General features: G+C 42.5%; 2 protein-coding genes across 4 annotated transcripts; one reads left to right on the plus strand and one right to left on the minus strand.

Annotated features, from left to right (window-relative positions):
* Positions 1–161: 161 nt before the first annotated feature.
* trmu (tRNA 5-methylaminomethyl-2-thiouridylate methyltransferase) lies at positions 162–8,609 on the minus strand. Of its 3 annotated transcripts, XM_038978215.1 has the most exons (11): positions 8,427–8,609; positions 8,108–8,273; positions 7,269–7,375; positions 7,001–7,126; positions 6,196–6,368; positions 3,035–3,088; positions 2,845–2,911; positions 2,613–2,713; positions 2,325–2,469; positions 1,613–1,695; positions 162–871 (listed from the first exon to the last, which is right to left on the minus strand). In XM_038978215.1, the coding sequence occupies exons 1-11, from the start codon at positions 8,506–8,508 to the stop codon at positions 725–727; spliced, it is 1,251 nt and encodes a 416-aa protein (XP_038834143.1). In that variant the 5' UTR covers positions 8,509–8,609; the 3' UTR covers positions 162–724. The 3 variants fall into 3 exon arrangements, with proteins under 3 accessions (XP_038834143.1, XP_038834144.1, XP_038834142.1); XM_038978216.1 differs by lacking the exon at positions 1,613–1,695 and having other exon boundaries at positions 726–871; XM_038978214.1 differs by lacking the exon at positions 162–871 and having other exon boundaries at positions 1,613–2,469.
* Positions 8,610–8,709: 100 nt separating this feature from the next.
* srr (serine racemase) lies at positions 8,710–11,998 on the plus strand. The gene is made up of 7 exons (XM_038978144.1): positions 8,710–8,798; positions 10,037–10,221; positions 10,395–10,576; positions 10,677–10,807; positions 10,938–11,086; positions 11,261–11,350; positions 11,570–11,998. Exons 2-7 carry the CDS (start codon positions 10,038–10,040, stop codon positions 11,809–11,811), a joined length of 978 nt encoding a protein of 325 aa, XP_038834072.1. The 5' UTR covers positions 8,710–8,798; position 10,037; the 3' UTR covers positions 11,812–11,998.
* Positions 11,999–12,840: the final 842 nt, after the last annotated feature.

Below are 12,840 nucleotides of genomic sequence, written 5' to 3' on the forward strand. Positions count from 1 at the left end.
GGTTAAGTATAACTTGTACGTGTTCGCCCCCTTGTGGCGAGAGAGGAAGAGGACGTGAATCAGTAGCAACAGAGGTAAAGTAAAGTGACACATACTTTAGCTGGATTTCTTCAGTGAGGTTTTCTGCTGGCCACAAAAAGGCAAGAAATCACTTATAATTTAAAACAATCGTAAGTTTAATCACTTGCTCTTCATTTCTGAATTCAAGTTATTCTCTATTTACATATTGCATATTTTATAGTTGAAAAGATTGCAGTTCAATCCAAAATGTGTTTAGGTGAAATGGCACCAAAGGAACAGGCACTCTACTTGTTTGGATTATCACAAAATCCATAATTTTTTAAATATGCATTTCACATTTTCTAATAATCTGTCCAAATAAATAAATTAGACAATGAATTACCATGTGCATGATTGTACACAGTCCACACTGTCAAATAATGATGTACGTCACAAGTACCCTAATAGGAAGATGTATCAACTGAGGGCAACAGTACAGAGGAAGTTTGAGTGTGTGTTTTTTGACGAGTGGACAGGTCCGAAAGCATGATCAGTGTGCTCTTCTGTTCATCAGTAGGGGTTCAGAGAATGGGATAAGGCTTGTGGAAGTACAGTAGTCTTGTCCATCAGCAGTGTGACTGAAGTCTGCAATGTAAGGTTAGGTCCATATCGACAGTGGATAGGCCTGGGCCTAGTGTCTGTTTCTAGGAAATCTCTCTCAGGCTCAGCTGGCTGGTTCCGGAGTCCTCTCCTTTGCCACAGGGGCTTCCTTCATGCGGTCTCGCCCCTGTTGGAGAGTGTGCTCTGTGGGGCCCAGACGGACGATCTTCCCACTTCCCAGACACTCATCCCCCTTGTACAGCACTGCAAACTGGGGGAGATGAGCGAAGTGAATATGGAGAAATTAGAAGGGAGGGTAGTGATGAGCAGACATTGACGGAAGCTTTGAAGCAAGGCTATTCAGTCAATGTTGAGGTAGATGAGACGGGCACAGAAAATTGATGTTAGTGGGAGACATTGATGCTGAATATTGACTCCTAGTCCCTCTGAACTAACCCCCACATTTGAGCGCATACACAAACCACTATTCTCTATCGCTTCTCTATTCATCTACCCTCACTCTGGCCTCGAGCCCAGAGCTCCAAGACAAACGCGTCTCGGCCATATTGTTTTCCCAGAGCAGTGGGTTATGGGATATCGCATGAAGAAAGGGCGGTAATCCAAGCGTGGACAAGGCTCTTTGTACCCTGACTAGAGTCTGGAGTAATCCCTGTCAGAGAAACCAGAGACACACTGGAGCAGCTGGCTACGTTTGTTGGGCCTATGATAGGCCTTTGTTAGCTAGCTAATCAGGATCTTAAGGAATAACACACTGGGACTAACACACCAGCTCAACTAAAACCGCTGTAATGGTTCATGGGTTGGCTTTACTCTTAAAAGCTGACCTAACGACAATAAATCAATTTGAAAATGGCCTAAAGAAATTTTACTCATAGTTAAAATTCTTCTGAGAACAAAACATCCCTAGAAAGTAATGAAACCAACTGCCCAAACTCTGAAAAGGGTGAGACAGGCGGCTTACATGTCTACGTGTGGGAAACAGAGAACTTACCTGTCCTGGTGTGAGTGCTCTGATTGGCTGAGACAGCATGATCCACACAGAGCCATCCATGTTCAAGGTCACAGTGCAAGGGGCTGGAGATACACAACCTCACTGTGTTATTAACATGTTACTAACACTAACATGTCACTAACACGTTTGAAGTGTACATTTTTGACTCAATAAAGCTGTTTCTTAAGCCGTATGGGAGGTAACGATATTGTTTTTTTTCTCCCCAACTTTGTCATATCCAATTATCCAAATCCAATTCTTGTCTCATCGCTGCAACTCCCCAATGGGTCCGGGAGAGGCGAAGGTCGAGTCATGCGTCCTCCGAAACATGACCCGCCAAACCGTGCTCCTTAACACCCGCCCGCTTAACCCGTTAACCAGGAAACACCGTTCAACTGACGAGCGAAGTCAGCCTGCAGGCACCCGGGCCCACCACAAGGAGACGCTAGAGCGCGATAAGCCAAGTAAAGCCCCCCAGCCAAACCCTCCCCTAACCCTGATGACACTTGGCCACTTTTGCGCCGCCCTGTGGGACTCCCGGTCATGGCCGGTTGTGACACAGCCTGGGATTGAACCCGGGTCTGTAGTGACGCATCAAGCACTGCGATGCAGGGCATTAGACCGCTGCGCCACTCGGGAGGCCCATGTAAAAGTATTGTTAATGACACATCCTTACAAACTGTGTCTGGCCCTAACGTGTTATGTGACTCACTGAGAGGCATCTGGTGGATGAAGCGGAAGTGACACTCCATCATCTTAGTCTGGATCAGCTCAGTGGGAGGGTCCTCCGTTATCCAATGGAAACGATCTGTTCGTACTGTGTCTCTGAATAGAGCCGGGTGATTGGTGGTCGGACCCTGATGTTAGGGAGTTTAGAATCAGAATCCCATTGAGAATCAACAGCAAGGAGGTGGGAGATCTGCCTGTACTGTAGTTAGGCTGGTTGTTTAGGACAAAATTAGCTATAATAGTATCGAAAGAGGTAGAAACCATTCCTTACCACAAACACTTCTCCAGTAGTAATGTCTTTGTCCACAACAAACCATGCATCCCTCTGCCCACCAATCCTAGCCCTTTGGCCTAGTGTCAGGGTGAACCAACCTGAAAGGAAGAAGATGCAGAGAACCAGTCGTTAATGTTAAGGTTTACTATTGGAAGAGCAGTACTCTTATAAGGATAGTGGGACAAGCACTACCATAGAAGATACCACTGAGGATATCACACAGCATTACCTTTATGTTCCCCCATGATCTTCCCATCCTCAATGGAGACAAAGTTCCCTGGTTTCGGCTCTAAATACTGACAGAAAAACAGAAATGCAGATTGTTATTACACACAAACATGTTTATTTATTACTATGGCCAGTGTATCTCAATAATGAACTTCATACAGTACAGTTGTGTGTGTATTTTAATTCCATACCTCTAGAATGAAATCCTCAAATTTCCTCTCTCCAATAAAGCAGATGCCCATACTCTGGAAACAGATAATGATATTCAGTGTTGCCACACAGTCCACGAATACATCTTACAAAGTCACTTGTATGTTATCTTTGTCAATACAGTGTAATTAGGGTGTAGGCCGAACAACAACAATGCAATGAAATTATGTTAAACTTTGTTAATCTGTAGGCAGCTCAGAGGAGAGATGATCAATACTTTAGTACTCCTGTCCGTATGTACTTGGACAGCAAAATTAACATTTTACATTTGGCTCTATACTCCAGCATTTTAGATTTGAGATCAAATGTTTCATATGAGGTGAATGTACAGCATGAGGTGAATGTCACCTTTAATTTGAGGGTATTTTCATACACATCTGTTTTACCGTTGAGAAATGAAAGCACAAGTCCCCACCACCATGTGAAGAAGTCACGAGTATTTGGACAAATTAACTAGTAGTGTATCAATAACAGGGGACATTAGCATTTTTGGGAGGGTATGATCTTTATTTATGATTTTGGGGGTATGATCATCATTATTCATGAATGATTATCTGTAATCATGGTAGTGTAACAGATGTGAAATGGCTAGCTAGTTAGTTAGCGGTGGTGCGCGCTAATAGCCTTTCAATCGGTTACGTCACTTGCTCTGAGACCTTGAAGTAGGGTTTCCCCTTGCTCTGCAAGGGCCGCGGCTTTTGTGGAGCGATGGGTAACGAAGCTTCGTGGGTGACTGTTGTTGATGTGTGCAGAGGGTCCCTGGTTCGCGCCCGTGTCGGGGCGAGGGGACGGTTTAAAGTTATACTGTTACAGTAGCATGCACATTAAGACCAGATACCACACCCTAACAGGCTATTTTTCCCCTTTACTCATATCAGAATGAAACTTTATCAGTTGAAAGTATACATACATAGAACAGATTTTTCTATTAAAAGAAAAACATTTTGATTTAAAATATGCAAATGAAGCAAATCCTCAATAAATATAAACACTGACGGATGCATGCGCCTTGATCATACCAACAGCATATTACGCAAAATGGTATGCATCATCATCTGGATGTGTGTGCAACAAAAGTTCAACATTCACCTTCTGCTACCATTTCTGTCAAGATGTCCACACATACGTTCGATAAATCCAACGTATGCACCACACCGAATGCAGTCAACTGCAACACAATCCTGCAAGGCAAATACAGCGTTCCATTGGAAATGAATGTACTTCTGGTGTACCAAAATGCAATGACACTGTCAATGTGATGGAGGCGAAATTTTGCATAAACTTACACATAAAATGCCACTTGAAATAAAAATGACAAGATATCAAAAAAAGCCTTTGGACAAGTCTGGCTACAAGTCCTAAGTACCAGTGTGTGGAATAATGTAAATGTACCTCCTTTGAAAGCTGAGAAAGGTCATTTTGAGAAAATAGCCGATAAAGATAGGCCGGACTAAGATGAATTACTGCTTAACGGATGCCCCCTTTTCTCCACACCCCACAAAAAAAGGAAAAAAAGGATCAGGTGTTATTTTTCTGGCAATATATGCGGCGCTTTGTTTATAATGCACTGTCCGCTCTCCCTCGAGGCTTTCCCAAGTTGATGCGCAAGAGACCAAACAGCCTCAGATCACACATGCAGATCACGTCCGAGACAGATTGGACAGTGAAACACACAAGCGCGCACCTGCAGGTGACGTGCAGATGTTTCATTTCTCTCTCGTGCATCATGGCTGAAGCCAGGGCAAACTCCTACTATTTATGTGTCCAGGTTAAACGTGGGACGTCACTCATTATAAAAACACTCTTAAATTCATGTTTAATGCATCATTTTCAGGTCTATTAGAAGTGATTAATAGACGAAACAACAATGTCATTGAACCAATTGACAGGCCAGAGATCAAGGGCATTCACCAGCAAAGACGCAGTGACAGTATTTTGGACAACCAAATTGAAATCAAAATGATGGATGAAATCGAAGTGTGTCAGCTGTATGGTGATTTGCGATTCATAACTTACATTTTAAAAAAGGTACTACCAATGGTAGTAGGCCAACCGATAACACCAAGACGGAATGCGTTTTGAAGTGATGCGTCGCCGAGAACAGCCAGCATGTCCAGCAAAGTACATGGCCAGTGGCACGCACACACTTCAAGCAGATCAGCAGCTCCACAATGATGTGATCGACTGTCTCCAAGGTGGGGGGGCTTTGTGGCAGCCAGACGAGGCAATCGAAGGAGGATGCGGTGAGCAAAGTTACTGGGCTCGAATTTAGTCAAGCTTGAACTACATACACTACCGATCAAAAGTTTGGGGTCACTTAGAAATGTCCTTGTTCTAGGCCTCCTCTGTCCAGTGTCTGTTCTTTTGCCCATCTTAATCTTTTCCTTTTATTGGCCAGTCTGAGATATGGCTTTTTCTTTGCAACTCTGCCTAGAAGGCCAGCATCCCGGAGTCGCCTCCTCACCGTTGGCGTTGAGACTGGTGTTTTGCGGGTACAATGTAATGAAGCTGCCAACATAATTGCAAAAGGGTTTTCTAATGATCAATTAGCCTTTTAAAATGATAAACTTGGATTAGCTAACACAACGTGCCATTGGAACACAGGAGTGATGGTTGCTGATAACGTGCCCCTGTACGCCTACGTAGATATTCCATAAAAAATGTGCCGTTTCCATCTACAATAGTCATTTACAACATTAACAATGTCAACACTGTATTTCTGATCAATTTTATTTCAATGTACAAAAAAATGAGCTTTTCTTTCAAAAACAAGGACATTTCTAAGTGACCCCAAACTTTTGAACGGTAGTGTAGATTGATGCTTCTAATTGTGCATGTTATAAACTACACTTTTTATGATGATGATGATAGGCTATGCCTGGATTGATGTATTGTTTCCAATACTACATTAATTTGGCAGACCTAACTTGATTGACCCTGTTTCTACAAGGCCTAGTCTGAGAGGCCTAAATCATATTTCGAACCTCATGTTAAAGTTGACATTCTGTACTTGTCGCCTCATATGAAATATTTGATCTCAAATCGAAAATGCTGGAGTACAGAGACAAATGTAAATGTTTTGCTTTAATGTCAAAATACAGTACATACAGAGGGCAGTGTATCTGTCTGTGTGGTTAGTTACCTCTTTCCTCTTCAGGACGTGTTGGAAGCCGGCCTCGGCTGCAATCTTCTTCACGTAGTCTTTGGTGAGTCCCGACAGGGGAAAGACTGTACGCCGCAAAGCATCCTGAGACATCTGGCTGAGGAAGAATGTCTGGTCCTTAAAACGGTCCGCTCCCTGGTACAACCTCACCGCTTCAACGGAGATAACAAAGGGTTACAAATCTGAGACGCCAATCTAATGACAGCCCTATAATATCGGTCCCTATCTCAAATATAACCAATGGTGGTACTCATTCAAGTTCCCTGAATTTCTCGACACATATCAAATGTCCACAGACTTACAGATAAAAGCCTTTCACATATAAAACGCAGGTACCCTGGACCGTTTTTGAGAATTCTACAGATCATATTTTGATTTCACACGACCTGAAAATAACCGTTTCAGGGTGTGATTAGCAAGACGCACATTCTACATGACGTTAGCGAGCTAGCTTCTTTACAACGGGCAAAAAAGTTCCACGCGACTCGTGCTGCCACGTCACAATACCTGGTACCCTAGGTCCTGGATCTTGGACCCGCTACTCACGCAGGACCAGGTTTCATTTCAAACAGCGTTTGTTTGCATTTCACACATACTTTATAGCGCGGATCAGGGTACCAAATGCTCCAGGATCCGGATCATAAGATGATATGTGAAAACGCCCAAAGTCTCCATATTGTTATAGAGGTAAGATTGACATAATAATAATAATAATAATAATAATAATAAAACATTGGTATGAGAAAAGCACAGAAAGATGTTGAGAGGAGTTTGTTGTTCTTACGGTTCCGGATCTCAAAACGGTCTCTGAAGACATGTTGAGGGGGAGGAGACACATGACTCTGTTGGAAGACATCTTCATCCTCCTGAGATGTCCTGGCATAGTGGCCTGTCGCCATGGCATCAGCACCTAGGGGGAAATCAGCAACAACACAATATTGTCTTTTTTTTGTACAAGCTCAGTTTCTTTAATGGTACTTGAAGTTCTTAGCATACTTGGATGTTTTTATAATATAATGCATACTAATACTGAGCATTATTATGCTACATACCCAAGCCGTTGATGGCATAATTGTAGAAGTGGTTGAACTTGATGTGTTTGTTGCACAGAATGTCTGGATTTGGTGTCCTGCCCTTCTCATATTCCTTCAAAAGATTGCTGAAGAAGGGAGACATTGGTCAGACATTGAGAAAGAGAGCAATCTGGAGTGGGTGGGTATAATTTGTGTAACGTTCCAATAGGAATCTCTTACAAAAACTTTGTAAATAACAAGGTTGCCAACAAACAACGCACATACAAAGTTGTATAGTGGTAGAATAAGATACCGGGTAGGGAGTGGGCTATTTGATAAAGTTTTTTACTCACCACATTTATGCTGAAAAATGTCTGTCCTCACTCTGGTAGTCTATGGATAAACATTAAGAATAAGCTACGTGGTGAGTTGATGCCTATTCGGCAGCTAGTTAACTAGGTGAATTGATTATGCTACTTTGTACGTATTGTTTGTTGGCAACCTTGTACTTCAAAGTTTTTGGAACTGATTCCTATTGGAACGTTCCACAAATTATACCCATCAATCTGGGGTATATTCATTTATCAGATTCTGTTGCAAACGGAAAACGTTTTGCAATGAAAATGTGTGTTTCTATTGGACAAATTCAGATAAATCCCTTCCCATTTCGTTCCATTTGATCTGTTTGGTTCTTAAACGGTAAACGGTTTCCTTTGCAAGACAATGAACACACCCCAGATCTAGCCTTGTGACACCAACCTAATCCCGGGATAACTCACATTATTTCAAATAAGCTGAGTGCAGCTGTCTGCTTAGCAGAGCTACAACTGTTCCAATTATACAGATTTAACAATCATCTAATTAAGGAGGATACCTACGTGAACACTTCGTGCCAGTACTCTTTGACGTAGGACACTTGATGGAAAGGTATGTCCAGATTCTGGCACACTTTGTAGGCATCTTCACAGTCCTTTTCGGAGGAACACACCCCATTCTCATCCAGGGAATCCCAGTTCTTCATAAACACTCCAGTAACGTGGTACCCTGTCAATAAAACAAGCCAATGGGAAGACGTGAAACTTTGATATAAAATAAGACATATTCCGTTAACTCATTAAAAAAATATTCAGTTTATTTGTATCGTCTCAAGGAGTTTAGCTAGTTAATGTTGAGTGTTCCAGTGAAGGAACGTCTCACCTCTTCTTCTGAGTAACAAAGCCGTTACAGAGCTGTCAACTCCCCCAGACATCGCGCACACGATATGTCTCACGACACCCATGATTTTTCACAACTATTTGCCACGAAAATACGTTTTGAATTGACTAATTCAGGTTACAACTTAACTTTTTCGGACAGACGCGGCCATTTCTTCGTTCCGTCTCAAAACAATGTCCGACTAGAAACAAGTCGCGTGTGGCTTTAGTTCCAGCTAGGGTTTACTTGTGTTGCGGGTGCCAGAATAACTGTAACACTGTGTAAACATAACGGAGCTGTTGAAATTCTGCTCCGTAAATTGGATAAAAATCTCGAAAATCCACACATTTGCATATATTTTTCGAAAGTATCAAGGTACGTTGACTAGAATTATACAACTGTCTCTGATTATATTGACTGTTACACCTGCAAAAGTGGAATATATTGCACAAATGTGTAACGTTAAATCTGTAGTAATAGTTCCACCATGTCAATGGTGAGATAATTTTGTGTTACGTGATTTCATTAACGTTAACTCTTTTTGCAAGTATTAACAGAGCAGAAGAATGAAACAATATATAATGTTTAATTTGGTGGAAAGGAGCTAAGCAAGTCATAAGGATAATCCTTCTCATCAAATCAAATGTTATTGGTTACATACACGTGATTAGCAGGGTGTAGCGAAATGCTTGTGCTTCTAGCTCCGACAGTGCAATAATATCTCACAAATTACACAACATATACCCAATACACACAAGTAGGAATGAATTAAGACTATGTACATATGGACGAGCGATGTCAGAGCGGAACGGACTAAGATACAGTAGAATAGTATAGAAAACAGTATATAGATATGAGATGAGTAATGCAAGATATGTAAACATTATTAAGTGACTAAGATAGAGTAGAATAGTATAGAATACAGTATATACATATGAGATGAGTAATGCCAGATATGTCAACATTGTTATATATTAGTCACTAGTGTTCCATTCCTTAAAGTGGCCAGTGATTTCTAATCTATGCCTATAGGCAGCAGCCTCTAATGTGCTAGTGATGGCTGTTTAACAGTCTGATGGCCTTGAGATAGAAGCTGTTTTTCAGTCTCTCGGTCCCAGCTTTGATGCACCTGTACTGACCTCGCCTTCTGGATGATAGCTGGGTGAACAGGCAGTGGCTCGGTTGGTTTAGGCCTTCTTGTGACACCGGGTGCTGTAGGTGTCCTGGAGGGCGGCTAGTTTGCCCCCGGTAATGCGTTGGGCAGACCGCACCACCCTCTGGAGAGCCTTGCGGTTGCAGGCGGTGCAGTTGCCGTACCAGGCAGTGATACTGTCCGACAGGATGCTTTCAATTGTGCATCTGTAAAAGTCTGTAAGGGTTTTAGGTGACACGCCAAATTTCTTTAGCCTGCTGAGGTTGAAGAGGCTCTGTTGCGCCTTCTTCACCACACTGTCTGTGTGGGGGGGGGGGGGGGGTTTCGTTGATGTTTTGTTGATGTTGAGTGAGAGGTTGAGTGAGAGGTTGTTTTCTATGCAAATTAATGACTGTTTTTAGGATAATCCCACCAAGACTGTTTCGAACCACTTTGATACAACTCTGTGGTTGTCTTTCAGCATGGTGGACGTGCCACTATCAATGAAAGCCATCACTTTGGATCTGCTAAGAGATGCCAGAGAGACAGTGAGGACCAGTCCTTTGGGAGTCATCAATACTCCTATGATCCCATGGTGCCAAACAACACTACCGCTCAACATCCCCTGTAACATCCACATCAAACTGGAGAACATGCAGAGGACTGGTGAGTTTGTGTATGAATTAAATGCCTTAGTCAGGCACATTTACATTACTACTGTACAAGTTTCAATGAATAATGTAGGCCGTTTTGTAGTAGATATATTGATAGACATGGTTGATGTTGGACATTGAGAGTGATACAATAACAGCAGTTCCTGTCATTGTGTTAATTGCCAGGTTCGTTTAAGATAAGAGGAGTGGCCAACCAGTTTGCCAGGAGACCAAAAGGAGCCCATTTTGTCACCATGTCTGCAGGGAACTATGGGAAGTCTTTTGCGTATGCCTCTAAACACTACGGCTCCAAGGGGAAAGTGGTGATGCCAGAGACAGCCCCTGTATCCAGATCTACACTCATACAAGTCAGGTTCTTGTTTCCAATTGACTGTTTCAGTCTTTAAATTGTATTGTCTAAAATGACACATCTGAAAATAACCAAATATATCTGTCCATTCGCTCCAGAATTTTGGATGTGAGGTGGAACGGGTGCCCACGGCCTTGCTGATGAACGTGGTGAATCGTTGTGTCCAGGAGGAAAACATGACGTTCCTCCACTCATATGACGACCTGGACCTGATTGCAGGACATGCCAGGTATAGAACAGCCGAACAAGACAACAAAACCAGCTTTATGCGGGCCTTTCCGAAAATAAAATGCTGGTCTGTCTCTCACTGTCTGTCTCTCTCACTCCCTCGCTCCCACCCCCCTCTCTCTGTGCTGTAGTCTAGGTTTTGAGGTACTGGAGGTGATGCCCCAGCCTGATGTAGTGGTGGTGTGCTGTGGAGGAGGAGGTCTACTGGCTGGGGTGGCTGCTGCCATCAAACTGGCCGGCTGCGAGAAGACAAGGATCTACGGAGTAGAGCCAGAAGGAGGTACATAACACCTGTTGTTTAAATCTCACCAAGACAATATCAGGCAGGGCTTTTTACAACCATGATACACCACTAACTGATATACATGAACATACACATGGGACAATATACTGAGGGGTTGATATACAGTATGACCATTTTGTTTACCTTCATTTCCTGTCTTTGATTCATTAGCCTGCACCATGTACAAAAGTTTCATCGAGAAGAAGCCTATAGGCATGGACACCAAGAGCATCGCGTCAGGACTGGCTCCACCTTTTGCAGGTACAGTACATTGGCTAGACCTAAATAAATCCGAAAAGATCAGGACATAAGAGGGAACAACTTTGTCTTCATCTGGAATGAACCATAGCCAAGCAAACTAATCTGTGAATTGTACCTTCTTTACCTGTGCTAACTCCCTGATGTGTTTTGTACCATAAGTCACGTAAAGGTTAAAACATCTACCATTGCTAACTGCCTGGTGTGTTGTTGTCCCCCCAGGCACCCTGCCCTACGAGCTGTGCCAGCGCTACGTTGAGGAGATCGTACTGGTGAGCGATGAGGAGATCAAGGCTGCCGTGTCGACCCTGTACAGGGCGGGGCTCCTGGTGGAACCGTCAGGGTCCGCGGCATTCGCTGCCATCGCTAACGACAGAATCCCTGACATTGCTGGGAGGAACGTGGTGGTCATCCTCAGTGGAGGAAACATTGGCAAAGACGAGCTCACTAACTTCCCTGATTGAATATCTAGTTACTTACTTACTTAGGTATTTTTCTACTCATGAAGCATAGGCCACTGACAACAGTTTTCCAGCGTATTTAGTCCGGCGTGATTTGTTCAAGTTCTCCTCATGCGTTTCCCCATTGAATGTTCCCAAAGTTATTATTACAGTGACTACTACAGAGAATAAAGATTGATTATTCCAACCAGTCTGAGTTAGGAGAAATTATGCATTATTATTTTACTATGTTGACTGTTACAGAGAAGAAAGAATGACCATCGCTCTAACCAGCCCGTGACGTGACTTAGGTGCAAATCCTGCATTATTTTTCTCACTAATACTTTTTATACTGTGATATTATCTTTTTGCAAATAAACTATGCAATGTATTCAATATCAGTAACATATGCTGTGTTTGATCACTGAAATGTCAACAACTCAACTGTGCTCTTTGTTCAACTGAAAGACAAATTCTCATGTCCATACTGCATAGCAATCACTTGATGGGGTGTATATTAGGCACGTAAGAAGCACACATGCCTAGGTAACACCATCAGTGAATCAGAGTTACCAAATAAAAAAACTATGAGTAGCCCATAACCTCCCACCTACAATGCATTCGGAAAGTATTCAGACCCCTTTATCCACATTTTGTTACTTTACAGCTTTGTTCTAAAATGGATTACATGTATTTTTTTCCTTATCAATCTACACACAATACCTCATAATGTCAAAGTGAAACAGGGTTTTAGAAATGTTTGCACGTTTATTAAAAATGAAAAACAGCAATACCTTATTTACATAAGTATTCAGATCCTTTGCTACAAGACTTTGAAATTGAGCTCAGGTGCATCCTGTTTCCATTGATCATCCTTGAGACGTTTCAACAACTTGATTGGAGTCCACCTGTGGTAAATTCAATTGATTGGATATGATTTGGAAAGGCACACACCTGTCTATATAAGGTCCCACAGTTGACAGTGCATGTCAGAGCAAAAACCAAGCCAAGAGGTCAAAGGAATTGTCCGTAGAGCGCAGAGACAGGATTGTG

The sequence above is a fragment of the Salvelinus namaycush genome, chromosome 38 (assembly GCF_016432855.1).
Source record: "Salvelinus namaycush isolate Seneca chromosome 38, SaNama_1.0, whole genome shotgun sequence".
NCBI classification, from domain to species: Eukaryota; Metazoa; Chordata; class Actinopteri; order Salmoniformes; family Salmonidae; genus Salvelinus; species Salvelinus namaycush.

Bases quoted from the DNA above. Each gene is read 5' to 3' on its own strand.
- trmu (XM_038978214.1), bottom strand. From the start codon at position 8,508: ATGGGTGTCGTGAGACATATCGTGTGCGCGATGTCTGGGGGAGTTGAC. The intron at 8,274-8,426 runs GTGAGACGTTCC...TTTTATTGACAG, and splicing joins TTTGTTACTCAGAAGAAGAG to GGTACCACGTTACTGGAGTG. The intron at 2,470-2,612 runs GTAAGGAATGGT...CCCTAACATCAG, and splicing joins CTACTGGAGAAGTGTTTGTG to GGTCCGACCACCAATCACCC.
- srr (XM_038978144.1), top strand. From the start codon at position 10,038: ATGGTGGACGTGCCACTATCAATGAAAGCCATCACTTTGGATCTGCTA. The intron at 10,808-10,937 runs GTATAGAACAGC...TCTGTGCTGTAG, and splicing joins CTGATTGCAGGACATGCCAG to TCTAGGTTTTGAGGTACTGG. The intron at 11,351-11,569 runs GTACAGTACATT...TTGTCCCCCCAG, and splicing joins ACTGGCTCCACCTTTTGCAG to GCACCCTGCCCTACGAGCTG.